Genomic DNA, 13,607 nt, shown 5'->3' with positions numbered 1-13,607 from the left:
GAGATGTTCTTGCCAAGATCAGGGGTGAGGGCGGCATCAGAACGACCAACGTGCCATCGCCCGCGCCAGCGTTCCTGCCCCTGGGCACATGGGAGTTCCATTCCGCGGACTCCGGCCGTGGGCTCACCGATGATCATATAGCGGACCTGCTGGACGCGGAAGGCCCCTTCATAGGGAATATCTGGGTGTGCCCCTGGTACAAGCTCTTCGACTCCGACGTCGACGATGATTTGGTCTACAGATCGGGGTGCGCAAGGGATCCGGCCGGACGCCCAGGAGGCCAGCCAGACCGACTTCGATGACTTGGCTGGTTTTCACTCGGTGGTCTGCTTTGAGTACCGGTCATGTGCACGTGCTGGATAACCACTCGGCAACCGGACCGGAGAGGTGGGTTTACTCCGAGGAGATCGAGGAGGCATACACGATCGAGGTGCCGCGGATGGATCCTATTGACCCGTCCATCGTGTATCCTACTAGAGGTGTGCTAGCAGACTAGTGGCATATATAGAGGCTAAAATGATTACCGGTTTCGTTAAGCAAGACTCTAAGAAGACTGGATTAATGTGTCAAAAACCGTCTTACATTATGGGACGGAGGGAGTATGTATGTATATATACAGAGTGGTAACGTAGCTAAACCATTTTGTGTGTTGGAACGCTTGTGCAATGCTCACGGTCTTACGGAGCCGAGAGCAGTCTTAGGGTAACTCTCCAAGGAGTTGAAGATGAAGATGTTATCCTCCATGAGCTGGTCCTTCTCCTCGTGCTCTTGCTTGTCTTGCTCGTAGGACATGAGTTTTTTTTTTAGACATCATAGCACATGAGTTGAGTTGCCCTTTGGGCTCCGATTAGAGCGGGTTAAAACGACAAAATGTTGTTTTTCAGGTTGGTGCTATTTTTTTCCGATTAGAAATACCACCTAACTCATATTCTCTAGTCGAAGCCCAGTAAATCTCTTTCCCCCAATAATTTTTTTCTTTGGGAACAAAATCCCACCTAACTCATCCCTGAGTACAACTCCCCAAAACTTTAATACCAAAGTCACACAAATATGTCTATAACTACCCAAAACTAATAAACCAGTTAAGAAAGGAGGTTACAGACATAGATACATACCGATGATGGTGCACACTTCAACGATAGGTTTTGGGTTGTAGTGCACACTTCAACGATAGGTTCTGGGTTGTAGTGCACCTCAGCGAAGAAGCGCTTGATTTTGTTGCTTTTGCGGCTGCGAGCCCAGAAGTTGACGTGAGCCCACAGCTGTTTCCTGAAACTAGTTCTGGATTCCATCAGAGGCTTCACAGCATCAAACTCGTCACCCTGCAGAAATTACATCTTATGTCATGAAACATGCAGCACAACTTAATTGCGATGAAATTGATCAGGACCAGTTAAATCACTAGTTGAATGAGAAGAAAGGCACGTACCGGGTGCCTGGCATTGTAATAGTGGAGAGCGTGGCGGACGTGAGGCATGATGGTGGTGTCGTGCTTTCTGCATCATATGAAATTAGTGTGTAATTTATTTGATATGTTAAGTTGTTTGACATACGCACGAGCATAATATATAAAAGACGATCTGCCCTACTATCAAATGCAAACAAGTCTTCTCATTAAGGCGCATCATGATCAACAAAACTGGAGCCGATGGGTAATCTCACACAAATCTTTCCATAATGCAATTCTCCAGCCACGACAGAAGAACCAGATTGTTTTTTGTAACTGCAAGCTTGGGGACGCAGAAATCATAAGAGCGATTGGAGTCACATGAGCATACTATATTTATAACTTCCCTTAGGATTTCCTCAATCGGTGCACTAAGTGATTGAACATACTTTTAACTTTAAGTAGGAACTGTGGAGTAATTTGGTTCATATTCTAGACTTTAGATACTTTGCACCCCAAAAATATTTATCACGCTTATGCTACTTTCGGTCAAAAAAATTAATGCATGAATTGCTAAGTGATTCCGATTTTCAGAAACCTCTACTGCAGGGCTGCCTATTTCAGGCGGACAGGACATACATACCTTTCTGAGGGGCCCGAAGGTACTGTAGGGCACTTACTCCATCGCTTCACTTTGCGCTCGTGCTCGCGTAGGTGGCTCTGCAATCGTACCCGCTCCTCAAGGGATAGCTGCTGCAGCAGCTCCTCCAGCGATGGCGCAATAAACGGCCCAGGCTCCTGCCTAACGGAATCCGTCCCAGACTCCACCAGTGATTTGGAATACACCCCCACCGAAGGTGATCTGTAGAAGGAATATGCCCATTAATTTTGCAAAAGATCTTTAGAATAACAGGGCGACAAACAATTCGCTGCAGTTTGAATTAACAGTGACAGCAGTCACTTATCCTACTAAAGTAGTGAGTGCAGCTCCAATGTTATATACACAACCAATGCAATTACCTAATACACCAGAGGTAGTTAAAAGAGATCCAACTGTACATGTTTTTTACAGCCAACTGCAGTTACCAATTGCTAAAATCAGCAGAGGTAACAATTGCACAACAGATTAAGGACGGTTACTGCAATTAGCACCGAAATCGCAGCAGGTATTTAGATCGCTCAAATCGTCGCATTCATATAACAAATAAAAACTAGAAACAACCCTAGTTCATGGCTTGTCTGTTCAAGGACGTGCGTGCAGATCTGAGGTACGCGATGAGAGGAATAGAGTTTACGTCGTCATGGGGGCGTGAGTGGCGGCGGGGCACCGACGTCAGGCAGCAGGCGATCCAACGTTCGGGAGGGGGGGCCGGGGGCAAAGAGGCGCGCCGGCGTCTGCGCGGCCGGACTCGGGGGCGGGGCGAAGAGGCGCGGCCGGAGGAGATCGAGCTTCTTGAGGCTATGTTCGGTTATCTCCACCCCCGCCGGGATCGGGTCGAAACCCCGCCAATCCCCGTGGGTTTCTCCCCGGCCGGGGTCGGATCCCGGTCTGGCTTATAACAGCCTTCGGTTAGACCCGGCCGGGATTAGTTCCCTCCCAAACCCCGTGGAAATTGCAGGGAAAAGACCCACGCGTCACACATCATGGAAGCAAACCCCGTCTCTCTGTCTCGCGAAACGTCACACGCTCTCTCGCCCGACCTCTCTCGTGTCGTGGCGGTGCCGGAGAAGTAGAGACAGCAGCAGCAGTGCTACTGGATGAGACTGCGGCGGCGTCCCCCCCGCCCTCCTCCCTCTCCCCTGTTCAACCGGCGCCACCGCATCTAGTTGCAGCGGCAAGCTCTGCGGCGACCCGGACCTAACTGACGGCGGCGACGGCGAACGACGCCAAGGTTTCCAGATCCGGCGGACGGCGGCCCTCTCCCTCCGACGTCCGTCGGTCCCAGGACCCAGAGGTCCCTCCGCTTCCTCCGTTGGTCGTACGGGTACGGCCCTGCCTTCCGGCTGCAGTTCCGGCGTCCGCGGTGGCATGGTTCTGCTGCTCCGATTATCCAGCTCGTAGTCTGAGCGCTAGAAGCCCCAAAAAGATCCGTCTACTGATTGTAATTTCATCTACTGATCTACAACTCTGTACAAAGGTAATTTCTCTGGGTTTTTTTTAACAAACCACAGGCTTTTTTATTGGCTTCGAATGAGCATGCTTCTGATTCCTACTTCTTGCAATTGTAACTGATTGCTTCCACTAATGAACAAGACTTGTATTATTCTTGTTGTGCTGCTCTGATATTGTATACTATTGTTATGCTGATGTACACTTTGAAGTGTTTTTGCTGGACCGGGTTTAACCGAACAGAGATTAGTGAGAGGGATTAATCCCCCTAGTGGAATAATTCCACGTGGGGGTTGGGTAGCGACACCAAAACCCTGCAGATATGAGATCCACTAGTGGATATAATCTCTTGGAACCGAACATAGCCTGAGGTGCGCTGGAGGGGATTAGGGTTCCTACATATTACTTCTAGCGGCTATTATGGACTCCTACGCTGGGCGGCCGGGAGTTAGATGCGGAGGAGTAAAGGACACCCAGCTTTTTTTTGAAAATTCAAAACCCGTTTATTAAGTGGTAATCAAAGTAGCATCATTTACAAGCATAGAGGCAATGGCACTAGGTGCCTCATCAAACCAAGTACCAGGTGGAGAAAACCTAGCAATCCTCGGCAGTTCATGCGCTACAAGGTGTTGACAGGCTCTATCTCACTTCAGAGCAAGAACATGCGAGGCGTCGGCGCGGAGCTCGGGAAGTAGTCCAGGAGTGGATGCAGATTGTGGTTTGCATCGACGATATCTGGAAGACGGAACGTGTACTAGGTTTGTGGTTCGTGGATGGCAAGTATGGTTTCCTCCTTCGGCATCTTAGTCGTGGTCTGGTGTCAGATCTGGAGTTCGATGGCGTGTCCGGGGTGTTGCCCCGGTCTGATTCGTTCAACAGCAAGGGCTTCACTTTTGGTGAGCCACCTTGTAGGTCCGTAAAGCTGCATATCAACGATGGAGCCATATCGAGCGAGTTGATTCGTCATTCTTTTCTTCGGTAATTGTTGTGGTGGTGCCGGAGGAAGGTGACGGGCATTGGTGTCAAGCTCAGAAATGTACTGCTGTCTTTTCAGTTTTGTCATGTACTTGTACCTTGATTTTTATGATATGAATGACACACGTATTACCATAAAATAACATGCAAGATTCAGAGAAGTAGCGCTCAGATAGCTAGGGTTTACACCCGTTTACATCGATGCCTCTCCGAAATGGATCTGAGGTCCTTACAAGGGAAAAAGGGTTCATGAAGGTAAAAGGAAGCTCAATAGCAACATGAGCAGATACAGTAAAAAGGCGCGAGCCAGTGATTTGATCTTGACCGACAGATGAAGATCGGGCGACTGCTAGCTGGTGACTTGAGTAGTTCAGTGTACCGCTTCACTTCATCATCTTGGCCGCACGTTGTAGATCCAAGGGCTTGGGCCTGTTGCCGGCAAGGGAACAGCTACTGAAGAAGAACATGGGAAGGAAGGAGCCTGATAATACCCCCTCCCCCCCCCACACACATACACAGAAAAGACCAGACTTGTGCTCAAGGCTGGAAATTTGGGGAGATCTTCTAGATAAATGCCGAGTCTTTCCAAGTGGCTTCTTCAGTGGGCAGATTTGCCCATTTGACCAACCATCTAACAACTGGAATACAGATTTCTCCTTGGGGTCTTGGAATGAGCTTTTATTTAGAACCGCTTCAGGTTGGAGTTGAATTTGGCCTTGATCATCCACTTGCTGGAATTTGGCCTATTTTGGGCCAGCCCAATAACCAGTTTCAGAATTCCTAATGAATCCTAGAGGCCCACTCAGCCTATTCATACAAGGCAAGAGGTGAGAGTGAAGTTTAGTCCCATACTGCTCACCTATTAGGAGTTGGACCTCCTTATAAGGGAGGTTGTTTCCTCACATGTATGAGCATGAGAGCAAGAGAGACATACACGTGCGCTCCTCCTCCGCCGCCCACCTCGCCATGCCACGCCTTGTTGCGACGCGGGTTGTGGGAGCTGAAAAGGTTTTCTGTAGTGGAGATTGAATACGAACGCTGCACCTTTCGGCTGCTACCTATTCATTTCGTCTCCCTCTTTTGCTTCACCTCCCATCGCTGCCTATTCGCCTCCTTCTCGTGTGCCTATAAAAGAGAGGGCACTCCTCTCCAAATAAACACACCAGAACAACACCTTCCTCACGCCGCCGAGTTCCAGAGCACTAAGCTACTGCTACGATCTTTACAATCCCGGCTTGCGATGTGCACCGCAGGTCGGGACAATAGTGTTGGGGAACGCAGTAATTTCAAAATAATTCCTACGATCATGCAAGATCTATCTAGGTGATGCATAGCAACGAGAGGGAAGAGTGTTGTCTACGTACCCTCGTAGACCGAAAGTGGAAGCGTTATGACAACGCGGTTGATGTAGTCGTACGTCTTCACGATCCGACCGATCCTAGCACCGAAGGTACGACACCTCCGCGATCTGCACATGTTCAGATCGGATCGTGAAGACGTACGACTACATCAACCGCGTTGTCATGACGCTTCCGCTTTCGGTCTACGAGGGTACGTAGACAACACTCTCCCCTCTCGTTGCTATGCATCACCTAGATGGATCTTGTGTGTGCGTAGGAATTTTTTTGAAATTACTGCGTTCCCCCATAGTGGCATCCGAGCCAGGTCTATGCGTTGATGTTATATGCACGAGCAGAACACAAAGAGTTGTGGGCGATAATAGTCATACTGCTCACCAGCATGTCATACTTTGATTCGGCGGTATTGTTGGATGAAGCGGCTCAGACCGACATTACGCGTACGCTTACGCGAGACTAGTTCTACTGACGTGCTTCGCACATAGGTGGCTAGTGGGTGTCTGTTTCTCCAACTTTAGTTGAATCGAGTGTGACTATGCCCGGTCCTTGTTGAAGGTTAAAACAGCAAACTTGACAAAAAATCGTTGTGGTTTTGATGCGTAGGTAAGAACGGTTCTTGCTAAGCCCGTAGCAGCCACGTAAAACCTGCAACAACAAAGTAGAGGACGTCTAACTTGTTTTTGCAGGGCATGTTGTGATGTGATATGGTCAAGACATGATGCTAAATTTTATTGTATGAGATGATCATGTTTTGTAACAGAGTTATCGGCAACTGGCAGGAGCCATATGGTTGTCGCTTTATTGTATGCAATGCAATCGCCCTGTAATTATTTTTACTTTATCACTAAGCGGTAGCGATAGTCGTAGAAGCAATAGTTGGCGAGACGACAACGATGCTACGATGGAGATCAAGGTGTCACGCCAGTGACGATGGTGATCATGACGGTGCTTTGGAGATGGAGATCAAAGGCACAAGATAATGATGGCCATATCATATCACTTATATTGATTGCATGTGATGTTTATCCTTTATGCATCTTATTTTGCTTAGTACAGCGGTAGTGCTACCTCTTGAGCACTGCGTTGGTTTTCCCTTGAAGAGGAAAGGGTGATGCAGTAAAGTGGCGTAAGTATTTCCCTCAGTTTTTGAGAACCAAGGTATCAATCCAGTAGGAGACCACGCTCAAGTCCCACGCACCTACACAAACAAATAAGAACCTTGCAACCAACGCGATAAAGGGGTTGTCAATCCTTTCATGGCCACTTGCAAAAGTGAGATCTGATAGATATAATAAGATAATATTTTTGGTATTTTATGATAAAGACTAACAGTAAAGAAAGCAAAATAAACGATAATAGAAATAGCTTGTTGACGGGAGATTAATATGATGGAAAATAGACCCGGGGGCCATAGGTTTCACTAGTGGCTTCTCTCAAGATAGCATAAGTATTGTCGAGCAATTGATAGAATTGAGCATAGTTATGAGAATATCTAGGTATGATCATGTATATAGGCATCACGTCCGTGACAAGTAGACCGACTCCTGCCTGCATCTACTACTATTACTCCACACATCGACCGCTATCCAGCATGCATCTAGAGTATTAAGTTCATAAGAACGGAGTAACGCTTTAAGCAAGATGACATGATGTAGAGGGATAAACTCATGAAATATGATATAAACCCCATCTTTTTATCCTCGATGGCAACAATACAATACGTGTCGTTTCCCCTACTGTCACTGGGATCGAGCACCGCAATATTGAACCCAAAACTAAGCACTTCTCCCATTGCAAGAAAGATCAATCCTATAGGCCAAACCAAACTGATAGTTCGAAGAGACTTTCAAAGATAACCAAGCATACATAAAAGAATTCAGAGGAGATTCAAATATTGTTCATAGATAGTCTTGATCATAAACCCACAATTCATCGGATCTCGACAAACGCACCGCAAAAGAAGATTACATCGAATAGATCTCCAAGAGAATCGAGGAGAACTTTGTATTGAGATCCAAAAAGAAAGAAGAAGCCATCTAGCTAATAACTATGGACCCACTCCGAGTCCTCTGGATCACGTTTGTTCCGAAAATCACGTCTCGAAGGTTTCATTCCGTCTGGACTCCATTTGATATCCTTTTCCTTCGAAACACTGAAATAGGCAAAAACAGCAATTTGGGCTGGGCCTCCGGTTAATAGGTTAGTCCCAAAAATAATATAAAAGTGTATAATAAAGCCCATTGAACATCCAAAATAGAATATGTAATAGCATGGAACAATCAAAATTATAGATATGTTGGAGACGTATCAAGCATCCCCAAGCTTAATTCCTGCTCGTCCTTGAGTAGGTAAATGATAAAAACAGAATTTTCGATGTGGAATGCTACTTAGCATAATTTTCAACGTAATTCTCTCAATTGTGGCATGAATATTCAGATCCGAAAGATTCAAGATAAAAGTTTAATATTGACATAAAAGTAATAATACTTCAAGCATACTAACTAAGCGATTATGTCTTCTCAAAATAACATGGCCAAAGAAAGTTATCCCTACAAAATCATATAGTCTGGCTATGCTCTATCTTCATCACATAAAGTATTTAATCATGCACAACCCCAATGAAAAGCCAAGCAATTGTTTCATACTTTTAATGTTCTCAAACTTTTTCAATTTTTACGCAATATATGAGCGTGAGCCATGGACATAGCACTATATGTGGAATAGAATGGTGGTTGTGGAGAAGACAAAAAGGAGAAGATAGTCTCACATCAACTAGGCGTATCTACGGGCTATGGAGATGCCCATTAATAGATATTAATGTGAGTGAGTAGGGATTGCCATGCAACAGATGCACTAGAGCTATAAGTGTATGAAAGCTCAACAAAAGAAACTAAGTGGGTGTGCATCCAACTCGCTTGCTCACGAAGACCTAGGGCATTTTGAGGAAGCCCATCATTGGAATATACAAGCCAAGTTCTATAATGTAAAATTCCCACTAGTATATGAAAGTGACAAAATAAGAGGCTCTCTATCATGAAGATCATGCTGCTACTTTGGAGCACAAGTGTGGTAAAAGGATAGTAACATTGTCCCTTCTCTATTTTTCTCTCATTTTTTTATTTGGGCCTTTTTCTTTTTCTTTTTTGGCCTTTTTCTTTTCTTTTTTTTCTTTCGTCCGGAGTCTCATCCCGACTTATGGGGGAATCATAGTCTCCATCATCCTTTCCTCACATGGGACAATGCTCTAATAATGATGATCATCACACTTTTATTTTATTACAACTCAAGAATTACAACTCAATACTTAGGAAAAAATATGACTCTATGTGAATGCCTCCGGCGGAGTACCGGGATATGCAACGAATCAAGAGTGACATGTATAAAAAATTATGAGCGGTGGCTTTGCCACAAATACGATATCAACTACATGATCATGCAAAGCAATATGACAATGAAGCATGCCATAATAAACGGAACGGTGGTAAGTTGCATGGCAATATTGTTGGAAATATGCCCTAGAGGCAATAATAAATAGGTTATTATTATATTTCCTTGTTCATGATAATCGTTTATTATCCATGCTAGAATTGTGTTGATAGGAAACTCAGATACATGTGTGGATACATAGACAACACCATGTCCCTAGTAAGCCTCTAGTTGACTGGCTCGTTGATCAATAGATGGTTACGGTTTCCTGACCATGGACATTGGATGTCGTTGATAACGGGATCACATCATTAGAATGATGTGATGGACAAGACCTAATCCTAAGCCTAGCACAAGATCGTGTAGTTCGTTTGCTCAGAGCTTTTCTAATGTCAAGTATCATTTCCTTAGACCATGAGATTGTGCAACTCCCAGATGCCGTAGGAATGCTTTGGGTGTACCAAACGTCACAACGTAACTGGGTGGCTATAAAGGTGCACTACAGGTATCTCCGAAAGTGTCTGTTGGGTTGGCACGAATCGAGACTGGGATTTGTCACTCCGTGTAAACGGAGAGGTATCTCTTGGCCCACTCGGCAGGACATCATCATAATGTGCACAATGTGACCAAGGATTTGATCACGGGATGATGTGAGTTACGGAACGAGTAAAGAGACTTGCCGGTAACGAGATTGAACAAGGTATCGGGATACCGACGATCGAATCTCGGGCAAGTAGCATACCGATAGACAAAGGGAATTGAATACGGGATTGATTGAATCCCCGACATCGTGGTTCATCCGATGAGATCAACGTGGAACATGTGGGAGCCAACATGGGTATCCAGATCCCGCTGTTGGTTATTGACCGGAGAACGTCTCGGTCATGTCTGCATGGTTCCCGAACCCGTAGGGTCTACACGCTTAAGGTTCGATGACGCTAGGGTTATAGGGAATAAATGTACGTGGTTACCGAATGTTGTTCGGAGTCCCGGATGAGATCCCGGACGTCACGAGGAGTTCCGGAATGGTCCGGAGGTAAAGATTTATATATAGGAAGTATGGTTTTGGCCACCGGAAGTGTTCCGGGCATCACCGGTAGTGTACCGGGACCACCGGAGGGGTCCGGGGGTCCACCGGGAGGGGCCACGGGCCCCGGAGGCATACATGGGCCAAGTGTGAGAAGGGACCAGCCCCTAGGTGGGCTGGGGCGCCTCCCCACCAAGGCCCATGCGCCTAGAGAGAAGAGGGGGCAAACCCTAGGGCAGATGGGCCCTAAAGGCCCATGCCTGGTGCGCCTCCCTCTCCCCCCACTTGGCCGCCACCCCAGATGGGGATTGGGGCTGCCGCCACCCCTAGGGAGGGAACCCTAGGTGGGGGCGCAGCCCTCCCTCTCCCCTATATATAGTGGAGGCAAAGGGGCAGCCCAACGCACGAAGTTCTTCTTCTCTTGGCGCAGCCCTTCCCCTCTTCCCTCCTCCTCTCCCGCGGTGCTTGGCGAAGCCCTGCAGGATTGCCACGCTCCTCCATCACCACCACGCCGTCGTGCTGCTGCTGGACGGAGTCTTCCCCAACCTCTCCCTCTCTCCTTGCTGGATCAAGGCGTGGGAGACGTCACCGGGCTGCACGTGTGTTGAACGCGGAGGCACCGTTCTTCGGTGCTTAGATCGGAATCAACCGCGATCTGAATCGCTACGAGTACGACTCCTTCATCCGCGTTCTTGCAACGCTTCCGCATCGCGATCTACAAGGGTATGTAGATGCACTCCCCTTCCCCTCGTTGCTAGATTACTCCATAGATTGATCTTGGTGATGCGTAGAAAATTTTGAATTTCTGCTACGTTCCCCAACAGTGGTATCATGAGCTAGGTCTATGCGTAGTTTCTATGCACGAGTAGAACACAAAGTAGTTGTGGGCGTAGATGTTGCCAATTCTTCTTGCCGCTACTAGTCTTATCTTGTTTCGGCGGCATTGTGGGATGAAGCGGCCCGGACCGACCTTACACGTACGCTTACGTGAGACAGGTTCCACCGACTGACATGCACTAGTTGCATAAGGTGGCTAGCGGGTGTCTGTCTCTCCCACTTTAGTCGGAACGGATTCGATGAAAAGGGTCCTTATGAAGGGTAAATAGAAATTGGCATATCACGTTGTGGTTTTACGTAGGTAAGAAACGTTCTTGCTAGAAACCTATACAAGCCACGTAAAAACTTGCAACAACAATTAGAGGACGTCTAACTTGTTTTTGCAGCATGTGCTATGTGATGTGATATGGCCAGAAGATATGATGAATGATATATGTGATGTATGAGATTGATCATATTCTTGTAATAGGGATCACGACTTGCATGTCGATGAGTATGACAACCGGCAGGAGCCATAGGAGTTTTCTTTTTTGTATGACCTGCGTGTCATTGAATAACGCCGTGTAAATTACTTTACTTTATTGCTAAGCGCGTTAGCCATAGAAGTAGAAGTAATCGTTGGCGTGACAACTTCATAAAGACACAATGATGGAGATCATGATGATGGAGATCATGGTGTCATGCCGGTGACGAAGATGATCATGGTGCCCCGAAGATGGAGATCAAAGGAGCAAAATGATATTGGCCATATCATGTCACTATTTGATTGCATGTGATGTTTATCATGTTTTGCATCTTATTTGCTTAGAACGACGGTAGTAAGTAAGATGATCCCTCACTGAAATTTCAAGAGACGTGTTCCCCCTAACTGTGCACCGTTGCGAAGGTTCGTTGTTTCGAAGCACCACGTGATGATCGGGTGTGATAGATTCTAACGTTCGAATACAACGGGTGTTGACGAGCCTAGCATGTACAGACATGGCCTCGGAACACATGCGAAACACTTAGGTTGACTTGACGAGCCTAGCATGTACAGACATGGCCTCAGAACACAAGAGACCGAAAGGTCGAACATGAGTCGTATAGTAGATGCGATCAACATGGAGATGTTCACCGATGATGACTAGTTCGTCTCACGTGATGATCGGACACGGCCTAGTTTGACTCGGATCATGTATCACTTAGATGACTAGAGGGATGTCTATCTGAGTGGGAGTTCAATAATCAGATGAACTTCATTATCATGAACATAGTCAAAAGGTCTTTGCAAATTATGTCATAGCTTGCGCTTTAGTTCTACTGTTTAAGATATGTTCCTAGAGAAAATTTAGTTGAAAGTTGATAGTAGCAATTATGCGGACTGGGTCCGTAAACTGAGGATTGTCCTCATTGCTGCACAGAAGGCTTATGTCCTTAATGCACCACTCGGTGTGCTGAACCTCAGCGTCGTCTGTAGATGTTGCGGAACATCTGACATACACGTTTTGATAACTACGTGATAGTTCAGTGCGTAATGCTAACGGTTTAGAATTGTGGCACCAAAGACGGTTTTTGAAACGTCGCAGAACATATGAGATGTTCCGAAGACTGAAATTGGGATTTCAGACTAGTGCCCACGTCAAGAGGTATGAGACCTCTGACAAGTTTCTTAAGCCTGCAAACTGAGGGAGAAAAGCTCAACCGTTGAGCATGTGCTCAGATTGTCTGGGTACCACAATCGCTTGAATCGAGTGGGAGTTAATCTTCCAGATGAGATAGTGATGGTTCTCCATAGTCACTGCCACCAAGCTATTAGAGCTTCGTGATGAACTATAACATATCAGGGATAGATATGATGATCCTTGAGCAACTCGCGATGTTTGACACCGCGAAAGTAGAAATCAAGAAGGAGCATCAATTGTTGATGGTTAGTAAAACCACTAGTTTCTAGAAGGGCAAGGGCAAGAAGGGATACTTCATGAAACGGCAAATCAGTTGCTGCTCTAGTGAAGAAACCCAAGGTTGAACCCAAACCCGAGACTAAGTGCTTCTGTAATGAGGGAAACGGTGACTGAAGCGGAACTACCCTAGATACTTGGTAGATGAGAAGGCAGGCAAGGTCGACAGAATTATATTGGATATACATTATATGAATGTGTACTTTACTAGTACTCCTAGCAGCACCAGGGTATTAGATACCGGTTCGGTTGCTAAGTGTTAGTAACTCGAAATAAAAGCTGCGGAATAAATGGAGACTAGCTAAAGGTGAGATGACGATGTGTGTTGGAAGTGTTTCCAAGGTTGATGTGATCAAGCATCGCATGCTCCCTCTACCATCGAGATTGGTGTTTGCGTTGAGCATAAACATGATTGGATTATGTTTATCGCAATATGGTTATTCATTTAGGGAGAATAATGGTTACTCTGTTTATTTGAATAATACCTTCAATGGTCTTGCACCTAAAATGAATCTCGATCGCAGTGATACACATGTTCGTGCCAAAAGAT

General features: G+C 46.2%; 1 protein-coding gene across 1 annotated transcript; it reads right to left on the bottom strand.

Annotated features, from left to right (window-relative positions):
• Positions 1 to 952: 952 nt before the first annotated feature.
• Positions 953 to 3,418, bottom strand: LOC123120212 (uncharacterized). Its single transcript, XM_044540204.1, has 5 exons — positions 3,089 to 3,418; positions 2,408 to 2,463; positions 2,031 to 2,249; positions 1,430 to 1,496; positions 953 to 1,322 (listed from the first exon to the last, which is right to left on the bottom strand). The coding sequence occupies exons 1-5, from the start codon at positions 3,416 to 3,418 to the stop codon at positions 1,083 to 1,085; spliced, it is 912 nt and encodes a 303-aa protein (XP_044396139.1). The 3' UTR covers positions 953 to 1,082.
• Positions 3,419 to 13,607: the final 10,189 nt, after the last annotated feature.

This window comes from Triticum aestivum, chromosome 5D (genome assembly GCF_018294505.1).
Source record: "Triticum aestivum cultivar Chinese Spring chromosome 5D, IWGSC CS RefSeq v2.1, whole genome shotgun sequence".
Taxonomy (NCBI): domain Eukaryota; kingdom Viridiplantae; phylum Streptophyta; class Magnoliopsida; order Poales; family Poaceae; genus Triticum; species Triticum aestivum.
Note: the sequence above shows the minus strand (reverse complement) of the source record. Positions and strands in the feature narration are given on the sequence as shown.